A 21,028-nucleotide genomic window follows, 5' to 3' on the forward strand; every position below is an offset into this window, starting at 1 on the left:
GCTGTTGCAATGGCAGGCTGATTATTACAGTATCTCCTTTTGCAAAATGATACTATGAACTTTCCTAGAGTGCTTATCTTCTCCTTCCATATACCATAGTGTAATTATAGATAATTATAGCTAATTTTTCTCTTATTGTTGACCTGTTGGAAACCGTTGATTTTCCCTAACTCCCTAGGAGAAGAGAAGGTAAAATTCAGATTCCAGGCTAAGATGGTATCATTTTTGACACCCTATCACAACTTTCCAGGAAGTGAAATGAGTGTCAAATAGTGTTGTTATTGCAGATGCTATTAAAAAAAAAAAAAAAAAAAAAAAGAGAGAGAGAGAAAAAGAGAGAGCAAAAAGAAAGGTATTAAGGAGAACTGTTGGTTAATTTGGTTTAACAGGCTTCCTCATGCACAGTTAGAACTTAATATATTATGAATTTCTTAGGATTCCTATAATATGAATTATACAAAGTCTTCAGATGTATCAGTTCTAAACTGTGTACTTTGAATTAGGAATGAGTGAATTCTTTTCTGTGCAGTAATTCTGTTTCTTTCCTGGAAGTTGAATTCCAAATCAGGACAGTCCAAGTGGACAAGCTTGGTGTGAGCTGTAGGATGGCTTTGTGCAGTGCCCACGTGGTTTAGCTGTCTTGCTAAAAGTTGTGCCAGTGCATGGCTGGGTGCTCATCTCCCTGAGCTGCTGCCCATCACGTGGCTTAGGAGGGCACTACACCAGCATCCTGGCTGGCATCCTGGGAACAGCTTCAAAAATATCAGGATGTCTTATTCCAAACTGAAGAGGCTGTACAAAGGCATTTCACCTCACAGTGAAGGTTATCAGCACAACAGAACAAGCGATAAGAGTCTTTCTGCTAAGATGGGAATGGGTACAATCAAGAAAAGGAGCATTTAACCACATTGTAAATATCTCCTTGGTATTAGAGCATGAATAAAAAAGGATTCATATTCATGCTAAACTAAATAGCATTCCTATTACTCACGTTTGTTCTTCTGTTAAATACATTTAACAGAAACGTGGGATAAAACAAAGATGCCGCAGTGGCTCATGTTGTAAAGCAGAATTATATATGCTCCCAGCAACATAAACTATGAAAACATGGGGTTTATTATTGAGTCGTGGGGCTTACCATAATGGTGGTTCACAGACTTAATGCTAGCAGCACTGTCAATATCAGTTTGAGGTATTACAGGTATTTGAAGAATCAAGCATACCTGAAGTTACCATTGACCTGCTTGGGAAAACAGTGCCTTTTGCCTCAGCAGATCAAACACAAGTTTGTCCACATCTGAAGGAATAGATAGTCAATATCTTGCTATAGGATGAATCAAGAGTCAGGGGTATGTACAAGACTGGTACCATGGCCAGACTTGAGACTGCAGGTGTAAAGCCATAGATTTTGTGCACTTCTTCAGGGAGGAGAAAGAAAAATTAAAAACATAATTCTTCAGTAATAAGAAAAATGAACCTGCTTTGACAGTGATATTTCTGACTGAAATATTAAAATTTTGTTATATATTTCAATGAAGAATTTAGGTGGCAAAGACAAGATTTCTGTTTGATAACATTTCTCATTCTTTTTGTATTAAACTATTCACATTCCAAATGTTGTGTCTCTGTTTAGGGGGAGTAACTATTTTTTGAGGCAAGATTTTGATTTCTCTAGACACAGTGAACATTTATTTTGTTTATAAAATAAGTGTGACTATCAATTAAATAAGAGGAAAATGTAAATGTTAGTTTGTGTATGAAACAGAGACAGTCTGTCTGTTAAAATGCAACACTTTCAAACACAGGAGGCCAGCCATATGAAAAATGTTTTGGACAAAAAGTTCAAAAAGATTATATTGGTGGGTTATATAATAAAAGAGCTTGTCTTTTGGGGCTGTGAAATGCTCATAAATTGTATATAATTTCAATTTTTTAAATACCCCTAAATTGCAGTGGCTTGTAGAATTCCTTAAACTGTTGCTAGATGAGCTGGCCTGGGTGCTGGAAGCAGCCATCAGTAAATACTGCATTTACATTAAGGAGGAATGCTGCATCAGTAGTAGTTAAACCATACCTGATTCCTAGATAGTTTAATTCTGATAGTTCTACATAGCATAGGCTGCATGTGCTATAATCCCAACAACATCAGCAAAAATTGGTTGTGTCAGAAGTAAACAAATTTCAGGTCCCCTTTTACTAATGAATAAGTGAATTCTTCCTATTCACTAAATGTATTCTTTGTGGAGTGGAAATAACTTGTTAAAGTGAGAATCACATCAGTAAGAATTTTGTAATCTGTCCTTTTTGAGAGCTTTTCTGTATTTATTTTTTAAGGCATGTCTCTCATTGTGTCTCAGCAAGATTGCATACAACTAGTTGACCGTGTGCTGATGTAGAACCGAAGTGAAAAACATCATAATTAAAAGCAAGAAAAATAACATATATGTTCTGTGTGTATATCCACACAGACACACGCACACTTGTGCATATATATGAAGAGTTACGATGTAGCAATTTTTACAAGTTTTTCATTAATTATTTTGCTGATCTACTTAGATGAGAATACGTTTATGGATGTGTAAATGAAAACAGAATAACATTGAGATTTAATTAATAAAGACAGAAGGATCCATCTGGCTTTGGTACTGCCTGCAGATTCTCAGACACCAGATTTCTATAATCTGATCTGTCAGGGAAGTGAGAGTAAGAAAATGCTGTTTGCTCTACTCTTGCATTGCTTGACTTAGCCCATGAAATTTGTGGTGTCATATTACACCTGCAAGGAATTCCTCTTAGATTTTCTTGATCATGAGCACTGTGGAAACTTGGTGTTAGTAACAATTGCTAGTACAGGAGTTGCCACATTGGATCCACCTATTACCCTGCCTAGCATGATTCCCAGTATTAGCTTAGTTTAAAAAAGAAATTTAAAACAATCTTTACAAACTTAAGGAGAAAAAAAATATTATCCAGATCCCATTCTGCAAAATATTTAAGCAGTATATGGAGATACATATAAAGTTAAGTGATGCAGAAGACCCTTTAGATCTTTCATTGTAAATCTTTTATGTGGAAGATCTTTAAGAGTGGTTTACTACACCACTGGTTTATGACACCAGTGATTTGTAGTTGCAGTTACAAACCCTGAAACAACATTTAGCCTCAAAATAGTCAGCCACTTCTTTTTAAATCTTGTTTCCTTCAGGGAACAAACCTTGCAAGTTGAATCTATGGCACCCATGGTAGCAAGATGGTATATGGAGATATGTTAAACATACTTACTTCTCACATATCTTCTATAAATTCTGCTGCTATTTTCTCCTTGCCTAATGCTGCTGACATTCTTATGAGACAAGTCATTTCTTTGGAGCAAGTGTATTCTTGTTAACAGGATGCAGTGTCATGAATAAAGCCTCACAATTTTTTTCTGGGGTCACATGAAGAAAGAAACTTCATTGTGAGGGAGAGTTATCCTACTGAAATCATGCCTTTAATACCAAAAGAGTTTATTGCTTTCTTACAGAAATATAATCATGTTGCCAGATTTACACAAATGGGAATAGTTCCTTCTACGTGAAGTTGGTAAATAAGTAAGGCTGAAAATTAATAATTGCAAAAATGTTAAAAATTAGGTTAAAAATCTGTTTCAGATAATTGCTTAGGTTTCCTTTTTTTCATATTTTGAAAAATTTATGTTGTGTGGTGATATATTATTAGGAAAATGATCTATGTAGATAAATAGATAAAATAATAGGATGTTTTGCCTAACAAGGGGAATTCCATATGCTCCCACTTACTCTTTTTGACCAGGCTATGGTAGTTACATTCACCAGTTCTTTTTGAAAGGTTGTCTTCATAGAGTTAATGTTTTCTTAAAAAAATTAAATAAACTTCTCTATAATATTGCTCACATTGCAATAATAATTTGGTTTGTAGAGACAATTTTTAGCAGAATATTTTAACAAAACTTTTTTTTTTTTTTCCATTCAGAGTTGGAAGATGGCCAGAAACAGGCGATGGTTAGTGAAAGAACAGAAGCTTTTACTACATCACGAAACTTGCTGATCTCTGGAGCAGATGCTATTGAAAGGATTATGTCTTCATACAAAGAGGTACTGTATATCCTGCATGCATGAAACAGAAGAGGAATAAAAGAAAAGCTATTTATATTTAATATAAAATACTGAAAAAGAGTAATACAGTTTTTAAAGGCAAAATCTATTGCAACTAAATCCATGGAGATCTTTGAACTGGTAGTTTGATCTTTAGGGTTAAGTTGACAAGGAGTCTAAAGTGCACAGTTGACTGTATGGTGCAACGAGTAGATGTCATTTTTAATACTGTTCAGGTGTCATCAGAGAGCGATAGAAGTTCCTGGAATGTCAGTGATAAAGGTTCAAATTCCTCTTCTGTTTGGAGAACAGACCTGAATTTGGGCTGTCTGCCTTCATTGTACTGGGACTCTTCTGTTGGAAGTTTCATAAAAGCATATAATAGCTTAATTGTAAGAGTCTTTAAAGGTCTTCTAGTCCAACCCCCTCACCATGAGCAGGAACATCTTCAACTATTATTGGATTGCTCAGAGTCCCATCCAGCATGAAATTGAGTGTTTCCAGAGATGGGCTATCTCCACCTCACTGGGCAACCCTTTTCTCTGTGAAAAACAAGGAGAATTGAGTACTTATTTCTGGGTCACTTAAACTGGAAGGCCGTTTTCAGTATCTTGTGAATCTGTTAAATGATAAGTAATTTTCAAAATAGAGAAATTTTAGCAGGAAAAATTTCACCTTGGGAGTACAAGTAGTCTAGAAGTACAGAATTTTCATCTAGAAGCCCAGAGATGTTGTTTCAGGTCCTTACCCAAATTCCACTAGAGCTGGGCTTTGGTCTGTTGTCTCTGTTGTGGATTTCTTTAAATGCCAACTGTTAAGCCAGAGAAAACTGAGGCAGTGCTGTTAATCTCAGCATATCGTTCTGAATGTTTGTTCTTCATATTTTAGTTGGTGTTTGCTCATCCCTTTGGTGGGAACCCCTTTTCCCAGTGCAGTGTGAGGAGGGACACATTAGTTAGGCAGCTAATCAAAGACTATGGATTCTGGTTTTTGGGATCCAGCCATAACACCTTCAGCTTTGTAAATTGTCAGAGGGATAGTTTGGCACCTTCAGATACAGACTTTGACAAAGCCAGAATCTATGCTGTTTTCAGAAGTCCTTCTAATGGGACTGTGCTTTTTGACCTATTCTCTTTTAGCTGTTCCCCTCCTTATCTCTGCTCTTAAGATACTGCCAGATAACCTGTTATATACTGATGTAAGATCTGTTTTGTTTTCAGCATTTAAATACTTTATGTAATGTACATGAGGACTTAGAAAAAACATGGTTTTATTTTTTGGCAAAAAAAGGTAGCCACAAAACAGGGGAGGAGGAATTGAACAAACTCACTTTGTCTATAGTATGGTAAGATACTGATCTGGACAGCATGAGACCAAAGAGCAGTTCTGTGAATTTCCATCTTAATTTTACCTTTACGCTTCTCTTCAAGAGACAGTAAAGTACTTCAACCACACTGTCATTCCCATTTTGTGATTCAGGCAGTTTCCAAAGGACAGTGTCCTTCAACCCATGTTAAGCGGTAGTGCAGTTCCAGTTCCTGCCCACCTCTTCCAGCAAGGCAGCCTCCTTCAACTCAGTGTAATTCCCTGTGTAGATGAGGTGGGCTCAACTTTTCTTTGCAGTCAATAGTTTAGGTGCTTGAACAGAGTGACTTTCTACAGTCATGGTATAGAAGCTTACTACACGCTGTGCTTCTCCTGGGGCACAGCTGGTATGAGTTTCATTTATCACATGGGATTCTCTCCATCATCCTCCAGTGAAATGATGGCCATGTGGCCAGAACTAGCACTCACTTCTGACTCCGGCACAAACAGTGAAACTTACAGAAGAATTATGGAATTATTTCCAATTATTTCCAATAATCTTGGAATTTTGTACACCATAGTGGGTGAACTCAGTCATGGGGTATATGTATTTAACCACAGCAAGCCAAGGATTTTTAAATTTTGATCTAATTTTGTTGCTATTTTTGTCCTCTGCATTTTGTATAAAAATGTGACCTTTTAAAACCATCTAATAATACATTTAAAATAAATGTATTATTAGATGGTTTTAAATTCTGGCTTATTCTTTACTACCAGCAGATGGAGGCAGTTCTTTGGGAACTCTTAAATAGCCCATGAAAATGAAATTACAAGGTCCAGAGATCTGTTGTTTCTGTCTTCACCAGGTGAAAATTGTGACAAATAGACCAAAAAAGAAAAAAAAAGGAAAAAAAAGAAAAAAAAGAAAAAAAAAAAAAAAGAAAAGAAAAGAAAAAAAAAAAGAGAGAGAGAGAAAGCCTTTTAATAGACCTCACCATCTTAAAAATGCCCAGTTCTGTTCTAAGGTGTCAGATATAGCATGTTTCTTGTTTGTACTGTATTTTAGGTTAGGATACTCTGGTGTTGCCTCTTTTACACAGAAAAGCACACTTCTCCCACAGGGGGTTTCAGGAATACAAGCAAGTAAACATAAGTAATTATCGATGCCATTTTTTTCTCACTTTCTGCAGACTTCCATTTTTCCTGGAAAATGCAGAGATTTTGTTTTTTTCTTGTGTACCAGCCTCTTTGTTTTCAGATATGTTAGTGGCTGTTCTCTGTTGATTGAAGACTACAGAAATCAGCAGTCTCTACAACCTCTTCAGTTATTGGAGGTACCATAGCTTGTGTGGGCTTAACTCAAACGGTCCTTTCTGCTGATTGGCAGGGGCTACAGGTGGCATATGGGTAAGCACAGAATTTCAAGGAATGAAAATTGATAGGTGTTGATCAACATTGTTGCTCATGTTGGTCTTTGGCCAGACATTTGATTTGTAGAATTTGTGAAGTGTAACTGAAATGAGGCGTTTGTTGTTTCTCAGGTCACTGAGCTAGCAGGCTACACTGCCCGTGTCTACAACATGTTCTCAGTCTTTGATGAGGTGAAGAGAGGCATCTACAAAAGAACTGCTGTTATTCAAGGGTCTGTAAACAACAGCAGGAGTGAAGATAAAGCAGAGTTATACACCGATGGGCCCTTAGAAATCAAAGGTAATTAATCCATATTTGTATGAATTTCCCAGGGGTGGTGGGGGGGGCATGCAGCAGTGGAACAGGAGGTGAACAGTGGGATTTTTTTCTGTAACTAATCAGTGTCTCAGCCTTAATGCCCCAGAGACCATGTTGTCTTTCATTTTAACCCCCTGCTACCTTCTAACTCTGTCCTTTTGGTGTGCTTTGCTAATACACAAAATGGCTCAAATGTTTCCTGTATAAACTTTCAATAAGAATGCATTTCAACTATGCTATTATGTGTGATGGTGATGTTAGTATTCTTACACTGACAGTGCCTGTTTTCCTCAGACTGTTCATTTTTTTCAAAAAGCTGAGACTGTAACATTTTCATCTTCAACCATCACATTATTTTGTGTGAGGTGGGAGGAAAAAGACAGATTGGTTCAGTAATTTTTCCCAAAAAAATACCATGTTTTCCATGATTAAAGATCAACCTGTGCTCATTTTTTCATAATTTAGTGGGAATCTTCAACTGAAAATGACAATTTTACTCTTTTCCTCACCTCCCAAATGATCAGATCAATATATACTTTTTCCCTCTTGATCTCATCCTGTGTCTTTCTGGTGCCATTGTCCTTCTGTCTCCACCCTCCCTGGAGCATTTTCTGTGTACGTTCATTTCTTGTTGCGCTCCATTATGTGCCAACTCTCTGCCGCTTGCATCCAGCTTCTCTCTGAGGTACTCAAAGGCAGCTCTTGCAATGGGTTTTTCCTCATTTTCCCAACAAACCATTGCTGCTGCTGCCCTCTGTGGTGTTGAAAAGCCTCATTCTCTTCCTTTAGCTTTTAAAAAGTTAAGCCTCAGTAGATTTATAGGCCCCAAAGGGCTCTTTGTGAAATAACTTCTTGTAGCGATTTCAACAGTGCTGCCCTTCAGCTCGTATTTCTCAAAGCTGACAAGGTTCATCATAACAAAGTGTGATGCAGCGTGCTGGATAGCTGTGGAAATAGCTGATTTCTTATTCTTGTAGATCTTGGTAATACTGGGCTGATGTTAAAAGAAAGGGCATTTTATAACGGTTGCATTTTGTGGCGTACATGAGAAAAGGTTTGTAGTTCCTGGAGGAACGAAGAAATTTGGGGGCTCTTTTTAGATAACTGTTTAAAACCAAAACCAGATACAGTTCAGTTATGCAAGTGTGTTCTTCATGTTCCCTTTATATCTAAACTCCACTCCTCTTTTCTCTGCAGCCTTTTCCCAAGATTTTGTTCCACTACATTCACTTTTCATCCTGAATTCCTCCTAAGCCATGGTGACTAGCATTTGCTCTTGTGTAGTTGTAGCTGTCAGAGGCAGCTAGCCAAGACCAAGCATTGTGCACAAAGATTTAAGAAGAATTTAGGCCAGATGAATCTAGGCCACAGGCTCCACATTTTTTATGACAAGTGCTTTTGTAATACTGGTTTTCCTCTTTTCTTTTGGTCACAATACTTTAGAAATCCCTGAAAAATGGATTGTGTGTGGATAAAATGCACGTGCTCACATACCTGTATGTGAGAGAAGAAAACTCTTAATATTCAGCTTCCCCAATGTCTCTTTGAACACATAACACTTATTTCCTTTTGAATCATCCAGTACGTCTTTGTAACTAAGTATTGTCTGTTTTGCGCCTTGCATTTACTGTTGTCAGTAGGAGTGTGAAAATATGAGAATGATAAGAATATTTTACAGATCACAATATTCCCTTACAGCGTGTTTAATAATTCAGAATTTTAAAAATTAAATAGAAATTTGTACATCTCCTAAAAATACTGTCAAATTGTATTTCTGATTACACGTAAATGTACTTTAAAAGCATGCTAAAGTTGCAATCAAATGCTGTGAAGTTAGGATTAGGAAATGAGAATTAAGTTTACTTAATTCTTACTAGCTGACTGTATTTTATCATTGTTTTATTTTAACTACAGTGTCTTCACTGTATCAAAATAATTTTCTTTTTTAACAGAAAAACATTTTTTCCCCATAATCTCATGCTGTTTAAAGTAAAATTTATTTTATGAAGAAAGAACGCTTGGACTGATTGATAATGGCATAAAAATTTCTGCTTTGGTTGTTATAGTTTGGTAAAGTTGAAAGCAATTGAACAAAGAGCCTCTAAATGAAAAATCTAAGATTAAGTGAAGGAAATGCTACCAGAGCCTTCTATAATTAACTAACTTGGTCTTTGTTACATTTTTCTTTGTTCAGATTAGTTTAAGTTATAAATAAACAGCTTTCTAATACAAAGAGAAATGTCTTTCCTTTGCATCTTATCTATAAAGGCAATTTCAAATACTTTTCTAGGAATCCAGCTGGTTGGGTTCTGTTAGAGAATACCATTAACAGGTGACTGGGAAGTTAGTTTCATTCTTTTACTGTTTCCAGGACAGTTCATATCAAAGTCCTTGTATTACAGAATATCCAGATGTCCAATAGAGATTGTATATTTAATTTGCCAGAAATCCAAATGCCAAGTGTACCTACCTGACTGAAATGTTATATGAGTTTCTGCAAATACTTACAAGAGATGTTTACAGTGTCTGTGGCAATGTAAAAGAGATGGAAGCAAGCCATTAAATGTTTTCTCCTTTGCTCTCGTTGCTGGAAGAGACTGAAAGGTGCACCGACTTTCAGAGCTGGTACTGATTCCTAATTAAATCCTCAAAAGAAGGCTAACTGGTCTGCCTGTGGCTAAGGCTGTTCTTGAGCTTTTTACTGCTTGGTATTAAACAACTATTTAAAACAGAATACAGAAAATACAAATAGAATTTGAATGAACACATCTTTATAGTGCATCACATATTTATGATGCATACTCTACATGGTGTTTAGGATCAAATTTAGGTTTTGTTGCACATTCTTGGCTATTGTTGACAGTGTCTTTTCAACTAGCTAAGATTTATTATCCAGATTTTCCACTAGGGGAACCTGGAGCACGTAAAAGAGCTGTTTCAAACACCAGTCCTTACTTGAAAATATACTCAGTTGTGCACAGAGGCCGCCACAAGGGATTGCTTAATGGAGGGCTTCACAAATTCTAATTTTTTTTTTCTTTCTAGGGAAAGTAATTGATGTTGATCAAGGAATTATTTGTGAAAATGTTCCTATAATTACTCCGAATGGCGATGTGGTGGTTTCCAGACTAAACTTCAAAGTAAGATGATATGCAAGAATCTTCTGATTGTTGCCATCACATTAACTTAAACAGCACAGAATTCATATACCTTATATTAAGTACTTGGAGGAGCATATGGATAAAAGGGGAAGTCCAGAAAGGTAGGCATAGTAGCTCAATAGAGGCAGACATATGTAGTTTGTCCTGCTCAAAAAAAGAAAAGGGAGGATTTCTGTTGCTGTTGCCAGATGAAAAACTGATCTGAGATTTTCAAAGGTGTGTATGGGAGTGTGTATCCATCCTAGGTTAATTTCAGTCAAATTGGAACGCTTTACTCACAAAGGCTCCTTTAAGAGTCTGAGGCTACAGCAACAGTGAAAAAATAAAAGCCATAGTTTTTCTTGATCACCACAAAGAACAGTGCTGACTAAAGCTGACAGCATAGTTCACAGGTCCAGCTGGGGAGCATCTACTCAGTAGAAACTTGTATTTTTTAAAAAAAAACTATTCCAGACACCTCTTGATACCTGCTCACAATTTTAATGAGTTATCTTTACTGAATTACTCCCATATGTATTCTGATCTGATGTTCCAGTGCAGATGTTATTCTTTTTAAAAAGAGTTGAAGTTATCAGAAATAAATTTAACAATTCCAGCAGATATTTTAATTTAGCTAAAGCAGGATGTTCCTTTTCCTCTGAATTAGGAACTAGGAGGAAAGGGTCCTAGCTATGGCAAAATTTGCAACAGCCTCAGTGTAGGAATTTCAGAATTGTAAAATTACTACCTTATGATCAGGCAAACGTTCCTATTTATTCCTTTGTCTCAAGAGACAGAAATAAAGAAGATAGAGAATTCAGTATATTTCTGTAAAACATAGATAATGACATTGTGATTATGCATAAATATACACTCATATATATGCAGGGTAATAGTCAAATGAGTAAAAAAAATCACTTGGCATCACAACCAAATTAACATAGGTAATTAAGTGAGAAATGGCAATGTGAAATAAATTTTCCAAATCACTTGATTGGCCTTCCGTACCTGCAATTAATATCACAGATAGGCACAATACTGCTTGAAACACTGTTAACACCTTTGGACCCAATCTGCATTAGAACAATTGATTCTGACTGTGATGTATAGATTGCTGTAATATAATCATATTACATATTACATTACATGTATATAATAATATATTACTATAAATGTTACTACTACATACTACTGTAAACATTAGTTTATATCCTCAGATATAATATAAATTATTTTCATTATCTCAGCCCACATATTTTATCTAATGCCACTGTTTCCAGAATAGTTGCATGAATATGTGCAGGTAATCATGAAATATAAATGATTGAAAATGAAATGAAATATATATGATACCAATGAAATTGGTTGATAATTTTATATAAATGCCTATGTAACCCCTCTTAAGGGTCTTAGACTCTCTTGTGCCACATACACTGTGTAGTAACATCTTTGCATTTTCATCCCCTTTGCAGGTCGAGGAGGGAATGAATCTTTTAATCACTGGACCCAATGGGTGTGGAAAGAGTTCACTCTTCAGAATTTTAAGTGGTCTGTGGCCTGTGTATGAAGGAGTTCTCTACAAGCCTCCTCCACAACACATGTTTTATATACCACAAAGGTATGTGTCTTGCTGAAGGTGATGCCTCTCATCTGATTACATGAATTTTGATCTTTTTTCTTGTATTTCTAATCTGTGATATGTACATCCAAGTTAAAAAGTGGTAAGCACAACCTCAGGTGTGTGAAGTGTGTTTATAAAAAGAGATATTTTCTCATTGGTGAGAAACCAACATCATTAGTCATTGGAAAGGGCTCACACACACACTTGTGTTGGAGCATGTGTTCCTCAGATGGCTAAAGTCCTGGATAACTGGGAACGTGGGAGTGGACTGGAGTCTGAAAGAAATTTGAAATAGACCTAGTATATCTCAAATCTGACTTCTTTTAAAACAAAGTTGATACAAGTGAGAGTGGTTTGATTCTTAAGTGTCAAAGTAACCAAAACTTAACTTTCCTGCTGCAAGGTCATGATCCAATCCAACAGTAACTGCAGATTGCCTTTTTTATAATTTGTGCTCATTTCACTAATGGAAGCTTGGCTTTGTTGTGCTTTCTTTGTACTCTGACATACTGTTGGACTCTAAGTACATACTCTTATGCAATTGGTTCTAGAATATCTCCTTAGAGACCTCTAACTATGTTGTTTTGCAAAAGCAAAGTCAAACACTGAATCTCTGCTTCCTGTAGTTCATTTCTTCCAACGGGCAAAAGAAGTATTCATGATAACAGTTTCTAGCCTTGTTTAAAATGTACAAGATATTAAGATGAATGGAATCTACTGAACTCAGCAGTAGATTTTCCTTGCTGCAGGTGAAAAAAACATTGCTCTATGATTTTTTCAAATATTTTTATAATTTATTGCTAGCCATTGTCTTTTTTCTGATTCACTCAAGACTTTTATTCAGGAGTTTGGAGCAAAATGCTTTATTAAATGTTTTCCAAAACATTTCAGAATACACATTGTGTGGGACATTCTTAAAACTGGTTTACTCAGAACAAAAGCTAATCTGAATTCTTTTCATGAAGAAAATCTTGAGTTTCAGCCACTTCCTTTCTCTGTGTGATCCCAGCCCCTACTCATGCCAACATCTGTGGCTGGCTTGCTTACAGCCCTTTCCCTTTACTTATGTTCCCTTTATTCTGTGAAAGCAAACAGACTCACCTTGCATTCAGGCAGATTTCCAAGGTGCTGGTTGAGGGGATTGCATCACATCTGCTGGGTTTTCATTTCCATAAACGTGGTTCATTGTTAGCTGCTTCCCCTGACTTTGCAGTGCTGGAAGAGTTTGTCAAGCAGACCTCTTCTATGAAACATTTCCAAAAGTTTCGGTCAGAGCAGCCCTCTGTGACCAAAGCCATGTAGGGATTGGCATATGCTCCATCCTAGTAGGATCCCCAACAGGAAGGGTCCTGCTGCAATATCCTTGCAGCATCCAAGGGATACTGCCTTAGCTCAGCTCTGTGTGCTTCCCTTCCCAAGGGACAGAGCACTGCCTGGATTAATGGGGCAGCAGTGAGTGACAGAGAGGGCTCTTCTGCAAAAGTGCTACACCTTGAGTGTGGCTGAAGATTCTGAAGTCTACTCTGGAGGACAATTCAGTTGTGTCAGAGTGTGTTTTGTATGCTCAGAAATGTGGCCTCACTTCAGAAGTGTCTCATATTTGGACAGGGACTGAGACTGAATCTTTTAGGGATTTCTGGGTGAATGTGGTTGAAGGGGTTGATAAAAGACAACAGTTTGTTCAGCTGTCCTTGAGGATTCACCTTGCATTTTTGCACAATGTATTTATTCTTTGGGCATACAGAGTCGTCAATGAATGTCTGAGATACTAAGAATTACTTGAAGGGTATCAGTTTTACATTGAAGTCTGTACATTTTGGAACAAGATTTGCAACAGATCTGCTGGAGCTTTAGGGCTTTTATGTGGACTGCCTTACATGGTCTAGGCTTTTTTTTTTTTTTTTTTTTTTTTTTTTTTGTCTGTAATCTGTTGTCTGTAATGTACCTGTGAGTGTTTTAACAGTTCTTTTATTTGTGGCCTAAATAAATGACACATTCACTTGGGCTCTAGTATACATCTAGTATACATCTAGAATTTTTGTACTGGTTTGTAAACTGTCTTGAAATCCCCAGATTAAAGAGGTTTGTTTTGTAAGGTCCTGCTGGTTGCAACCATTTTGCTTATTAACCCTGTGCAAATTGCTGCTTTATCAGGATTACCTTCTGCTTGTCTATTTTTGTTAGGTATAACTGTATGAATTCTAGACGGAAGAATAGAGTGCCCTGCCTACATTTCAATATGTTTGTATTTCATAACTTTAGGGAAAATTGTTCTTGTCAATCTGGAAAATGTTCTGGAAAATATTTCAGACTGACAGGATCTGGGAGGTGGTAGGATGGGATCAACCTGGTATCAGCCTACCTCACTGTTTTGTTTGGTGGGAGTTTGTTCGTTTATTTTGGATTAGTTTGTTAGTTTGTTTTGTTTTTGTGGTACAGCAGGAAGCTCTTGAATCGGTGGATGTCCATCAGAGCAGCAAGTTAGGATGACCTCTCTGTGTTTCTGTATATACATTACATCTCTGGTCTAAGACATAGCAGATGGCTCTTCATCAGTGGACACAGTTACCATTGAAGCATCTGCATTCCTGTGGCTGAGTTTAATTCTGCATCAGCCCATTCTGAGTCAAGTGTGGGAAACCTCCTCTGCAGACATGAATGGTGGAGAATACAGTGACTACTGAGTAACAGAATACTCCACAGAAAATAGGAGCTCACTGAAAAGATTGTTTTTCCATTTCTGTTTTTTAATGTTCCAGCATAGTATTCCAGAAATATGTGGGAAAACATGTGTCTTTTTCAAGTTCAAAAGCTACATACAAAACCATGATTTATTAAAATATGAATTAGCTCATTGTGTACTCCAAATTTCATGCACACTGCAGGCACTTTGTAGTTAGCATTACTTAGTGGTTTGTAGGCTTTAAAACAGACCCTTAAGAATCCCTTTCTTTTTTGGGTTTTTAGATTACTTAGCATAATTGTACTACTTTCTTTAACTTTTGCTGTGAATCACTTTGAGAGCTTTTTTCCTCCCCTTATATATGACTAGGCCTTGCAGAATTTATCTATAATCAGTCACAGTTCTGGTGGATGCTGATGGGACAGACTGCCCTTTTGGGAGCAGGGTGAGAAAAGCCCAGGAATGTCAGGGGCTCTGCCACTGTCCCTGACAGGCTTGTCAAGAGGAGAGTGGGCAGAAGAGATGGAGACTTGAAGAGCTTTTAAGCAGTCCAGCGTCATTTGGTGCCTGAAGCAGCTTGTAGTTTCAGTGCTAGGAACTGGTCATACCTCAACAAGTTGTCACATCTCACTGGAGACTCAGTAACTGGCAGAGTGGATGTTCTTACCCCTTCTTCTACTTCTCTGTGTCCCTCTTTTGCAGAGTAAAATTTGTCTTAACTACCTCTTTGCATTCCTCTTTGAATCGACTGGCCAACAATGTGGCATGAATGAAAAAATAAACACTTGTGGCACTCGGGTTGGTAAGGAATCATGGTTCAAATCAGAATCCAGAAACATTTTAAATAATGCATAATTAACGAAAGTATGAATTGGGTAACATGGGTACTGATGCTGAAGATATACCACACAGAGAATCACAAGGTTGGAAGAGACCTTTAAGATCATTGAGTCCAACCCACACCATAACACCTCAACTTAACCGTGGCACCAAGTGCCACATCCAGTCTTTTTTTAAACACACCCAGGGATGGTGATTCTGCCACCTCCCCAGGCAGACCATTCCAGTATTTTATCACTCTTTCCCTAAAAAACTTGTTCCTAATATCCAACGTATATTTCCCCTGGTGCAGCTTAAGACTGTGTCCTCTCATTCTGTCAGTTGCTGCCTGGAGAAAGAGACCAACCCCCAGCTGACCACAGCCACCCTTCAGGAAGTTGTAGAGTGACACGAGATGTGTCTGAAGCACTTGAGGAACTAGCCTTTTACAGCCTATCTGGGAGTAGCCTGTTTCTCCACACTGCACCCTGTTTCTACTCTGTTGGTCTTATACTTGGGAGGAGACTCGATCTTCGTGGAATTAGAGGGCTCTAGCACGCAATTCCTCCTAGCATTTACTCCAGCACTTCTTGCTCTCCAGCTAAAAGCCTCAGCTTTTTCAGTTGTAAGGAAACAGATTCTGCACATGTTGGTTCTCATTTCCTTAGTTTGATACATACGCCAGCAAAATTGCACACCTCCATACTTGCAGGTTACCTTGACAACAGCACAGGAGTATTCCTCAATATCTCTGCACTGTAAGTTGCAGTAAAGCTCTAATTACCACTGGGTTATTGATAAAAATTGTTAATAATTTTCTGCCTGCTGTGTCATGTTGTCTTATTTGCATGGAGGAATGTCTCATGCAATCTCTGTTAGTTCCATAACCTTTGATCATGACTCTCGAGTCTTCCTAGCATCAGCATTTTCTCTGTATTTCTTGAGGAATTATTCTCATAGAGCCTGGAGTAATGCTCTGTACTTCTTTCTCCTCATCTGTTGTCACTGTTCTTCTCTCCAGCTTGCTTTTACTGTAATTTGGGTATTTTTGTGAGAGGTGTGTTTCTCCAGTAGCATGCATAGTTTCTTTGTTATTCTGTGTGCCGTTCCTAGTAGAAGACATACCCACTTTCTCAGCAGTCACAGCAATGGTCCAATTCTGTATTCTCTCTCTCTTGCTGTTGCTCATTCAAGTAAATCTCTAACCTTTCTTTCAATACCAGGGTTATCAAATGCTTAAAGGGAAGCGACCAAAGATAAACTAGTATCAAATGTTTGTCCTTTGTAATTTAAAATTTATGTACTTATATGTTGCTGGTTTCTTAATTATGCTAGGATGGTATGGAATAGAACAGTTTAAAGGTTTATCTGGCCCTCCTAGGCTGTTTGGTTTTGCATACATCTGCTCTATTTACTGGTATTTTATTTGGGGTTCATTTACAAGTTTTTTCCTGTCTGGAAGTTTTCCTTCTGTATTCTAGAAATTGTATACAAAACAAAATTACATCAGTCATAGAGATATTTTTCCTCTCTTTAGCTCTGTTGAGTAATCCAAATGTCTGATGTGATTTGCCTCAGGTAGTCCAAAGATATTCATCTTGTGGATGAATGAAGCAAGAATGTTTCAGTTCTAAGTGATATAAATAATAAAGTGATAAAATAAAAGTAAATTTTACATTATAAGCACATGAGAATTTGAAGATTAGTGCAACTCAAATGTTTTAAGCACAAAGTAGTTAGCAGTGCCTGCTGTCATTCTGAAAGAGTTCTTGATTATCTAAACAATTTAGTCTTGCAAAATTGCCGTGTTTCACTTTCAGATACCCTATGGAAGTTTGTGCAAATGGAGTATGTATCTCTATGGTTCTTCTGTATCAGACTACTTTCTTCTTAGAGTGTGGTCTGCTGGAGAAGTAGCCTGACTGAAGTGCTGTGCAAATATGCTTACACGAGTTCTGTTGCCTCATCTCATTTAGATTGGCTCAGATGTCTCTGTCCTATGTTGTATTTTGTATATCCTCATTTGTTGCCAGCTAATGCTGCTCTGTCTTTAACGATGATCTTTTTAGTTGAGTCAAGTGGAGTTAAGCTGTGCTTTGCACATGCCAGCTCTGCAATTTTCATTGCCCTTCAGCATTTTGCTGATAGTGCATCACCACATCGACTTGTTCCTTCGATACTTTGCCATCAGTTCATGTCATGCTGTATAGATACCTGCTCTCTGGCACACTGGATCTGCCTGTTGGACTGGCTGTTATCAAGTTCATGATGCTCCTTTTCAATGTGTTTATTTCCAAAGTTCACCACTTATCTGACAGATGAGAAAAAGGTCTTCAGTAGACAAGTATTAACAAAAAAACATAACACAGCACAGTTCATACTGTGTGCAATAGTTTGCATACTATTTTGATATAGATATGCTTTAAAGATTGCCTGCTTTTTCATATCTTATTTGTCCACTTTTGAGATTAATCAGTTCCAGACAGCTTACCTCAGTTCTGCTGTTTGTTAGAAACTGTGGCCTGGCGTCTTAGAGGGCTGTCAGGCTCTCCCCTTGGCCAAGGCACAGCTTCTTCCATTTCTACTTTTTGGCATTCCTATAGAAATGCTTGCACTTACCCTCCTTGATTGATGAAAGTTGCATCTTGCCTCATCTAGAACAGAAAAGTTTTTGCCTTGCTGCCCTGGGCTGGGTGAAGCTTTGCCTGTCAGGATCTCTGTGAAACCTCTCCATTTCCACTAAAGGCTCACTCAGAGATGTAAAGTTTGAATATTTATTATTAGGTCTATGTGCAGACTGCTGACAAGTAATGGCAGTACCTCTTGGTAAGACACCGTGTACAAAATTTACCAACACTGGTGGTCAGAGGTGGAAAATGGTTTTGTGGATTAGCTGCTACTCCCCCTCAAGCCATGCCTGAGGTCTTCTCTGACACAAGACTCAGCTGATTAAAGCACAGTTTATAGGTATTTTCTGGATATTTAAGGAAAGTGTTGCATAAATTCCAGACTGAAGTATATAGTCAACTTGTTGCATTGGGGTTTAAAATGTGTTTACATAAATCCAACATTTAAGGGATACTGCTAAACCCCCCAGCATTATCTAGGGTTTTGGTCCTTCAGTGCCTTCAGACTGGGACATGTCTGGAGCAAGTTATGGCTATGGGAGATACCAATAGGACCAAATGTGGGTGAGGAATTGAGATGTGTTGATACATACTCAACTTTTACTCCAGTCATCTATGTATGTGCCAGACTGAAACTCAATTTAAAAGCTAGGAAAAATGCGCTTTTTAACTTTTTTTGAGCATATAGGTTAAGTTTGACAAACATTTTATAATTACAAAGCCATTAATAGATTGTAAGAACTGAATCTGTGTTAGGTTCATTTTGCTGATACAATCAGCTCACAGAATCATAGCATGCCTTGGGTTAAAAGGGGCCTTTTAGACTATCCAGTTCCGACTCCCTGCCATGGGCAGGGACACCTTCCACTAGACCAGGCCTGTACAGCCTGGCCTTGATCATTTAGAGGAATGGGGTATCCACAGCTTCTTTTGCCTTTAAAATTTAGTTTTGACAGCAGTGCCAGGGGAACAAATTCACCTAGAGGTTAGCTGAGAACTCTGTGTAGCTTAGCAGTGGTACAGACGAAGTTGCGTGTTAGGGAGTAATCTGGTGGTTGCATTTACGTGACCTAGTTTCTGCATTAAGCTCCCGTTACTCCGTCCAGCTTGAGCAGTTACGTCCAGCTTAATGCACCTGCCCTGCAACTCTGCAACGAAGGATCTTTGACATTGAACAGAATGGCAACTGTTTACTATTTCAATAATATTTTACCTAGGAGCATCATAAAGCACACTTCAGATGCCTTATGCATATCAAGTAATGAGAAACAATTTGGTTACAAAACAATGGGAAGCACTGGGAAACATAAACTAGGAGATCTGCCGGACATAAAAAGCTTGATGTGAAAAGACTAAAAGGATGCTGACTTTTGGAAGGGAAGGACAGCTAATAGCAACTGGTATCAACTTCCCTGGGAATAAGTCCTTTCTCCTCCTTCCAGCTATAGTTTTCAGTCAGAAACTCCTTTATAGTGCCCTATACTTTTAAAAATCCAGGTAGTAGACATATTCAACATCTCCTTCTTGAAGAGAAGTTACTAGTTCTTCTCATGCCCTTTAGGCTTTGCCATTTGCCTGGCCCTGTATCCTGCGCTCCAGAGCTCCAGAACTGTGTCCCAGCTCCAAGGTCATTTAACCTTCTTCCAGCTTCTTCCTGATCTTCTCACTCTGACACATTTCTTAGGTTCTAGTTCTTTGTTTGCCTGCAGGCTAAACCTGTTTGGCCATGTTCAGATGGCTTTTGAATATCTCCAAGGATGGAGACCCCCTGCTTCTCTGGGAAACTTGCTTCAGCGCTTGATCACTCCCACAGTGAAAAATTGTTTCCAGATGCTCATACGGGATCTCCTGTTTCAGTTTGTGCCCATTAGCTCTGATCCTGTCACTTGACACCAGCGAGAAGAGCTGTCCCTGTCCTCCTTGCACCTTCCCTTTGGGTATTTATAAAAGTTGATAAGATGCCCTTGAGACTTTTCCAGGCTAAACACCCCCAGGTCTCTTTCCTCATAGGAGAGATGCTCCAGTCCCTTCACCCAGTTCTGTGGTACTTGAATCCCATCAGCTGCCAGGAGCCCAGCATTCTGCAGCATCAGACAGACCTCTAGTCACAGCACAGCATATGCTACACTTGGGCCCCTCTGTGCTAAGGTTCCTTGGCACTATGGTCTTGAGCACTCTGGTAGGATTTTCTTAGGAGTAAACAATGGCATTTATTACTTCTAGTGTCAGACCAAAGGATGTTACCATGAGGACATGCTGCTTTACTTCAAGATAAAGGCAGTGTAATTGCTGGTGCCAAGTGAGAGCTGCTTGCAGGCTCCTCTGTGAAGATTAGCTGACAAAGGAGATAAGGCCCAAAGCACAGGCCCAAAGGCCAAGCTGTACATGCAGCACAACCCAACACAGTGCAGCCAAGTGTAGCATAGGCCTGTGGCCACTCAAGGCAACTGTTCCACAGACACCAACTCCACAATGCACAGCAGACTTCCAGCTGGGGTCACTGCAGCTGCTTGGCCTATGTTCTAGGACCAGTTCATAGAAAACAGCATTGACTACGAAGAGTGCCAGGGGTAACTAACTCAGACCTACTTGAGTAACCTCTAGGTGAGACGAGACTCTTCTGCTGGCAATCCAGAGTTGTCCTCACAACACTGGGTTATCACTTCATTGTTCTTTAGCCATTCATTATATCATGGTCTCATAGGAGAATGTAGCAGGTGGGATTTTTTGTTCACTTCATCATGTGTGCACCTACCTAGCTTAGATGGGAGTGTGGCTTTCCCAAGAGGGAAGACTTCCTAGGTTTGGTTATTTGCCTGATATCTTCCATTAATTATGCCTTATCAATCTCAGTTTCTGCTTATTACTATAACTCCCTTGAAGAGCCGCATCACATACCAATAATGCTTGTAAAAAGTCTATAATAATGTTCCATATATCCATATACATGGTGTGTCTCTATTCTGTCATGTTCTGTCCTGTGTAATGCAGTG

At 38.3% G+C, this 21,028-nt stretch overlaps 1 protein-coding gene across 2 annotated transcripts in view; it reads left to right on the forward strand.

Moving 5' to 3' along the window:
- ABCD2 (ATP binding cassette subfamily D member 2) overlaps positions 1-21,028 on the forward strand; it is a 41,552-nt gene that overhangs the window by 2,850 nt on the left and 17,674 nt on the right. For both annotated transcript variants that reach the window (XM_040062066.2, XM_040062065.2), the window contains exons 3-6: positions 3,991-4,112; positions 6,959-7,127; positions 10,191-10,285; positions 11,758-11,903. In XM_040062066.2, the coding sequence (XP_039918000.1) occupies positions 3,991-4,112; positions 6,959-7,127; positions 10,191-10,285; positions 11,758-11,903 (532 nt within the window). The remainder of the gene's footprint in view (positions 1-3,990; positions 4,113-6,958; positions 7,128-10,190; positions 10,286-11,757; positions 11,904-21,028) is intronic.

This window comes from Hirundo rustica, chromosome 4, assembly GCF_015227805.2.
Source record: "Hirundo rustica isolate bHirRus1 chromosome 4, bHirRus1.pri.v3, whole genome shotgun sequence".
In the NCBI taxonomy this organism is placed as follows: Eukaryota; Metazoa; Chordata; class Aves; order Passeriformes; family Hirundinidae; genus Hirundo; species Hirundo rustica.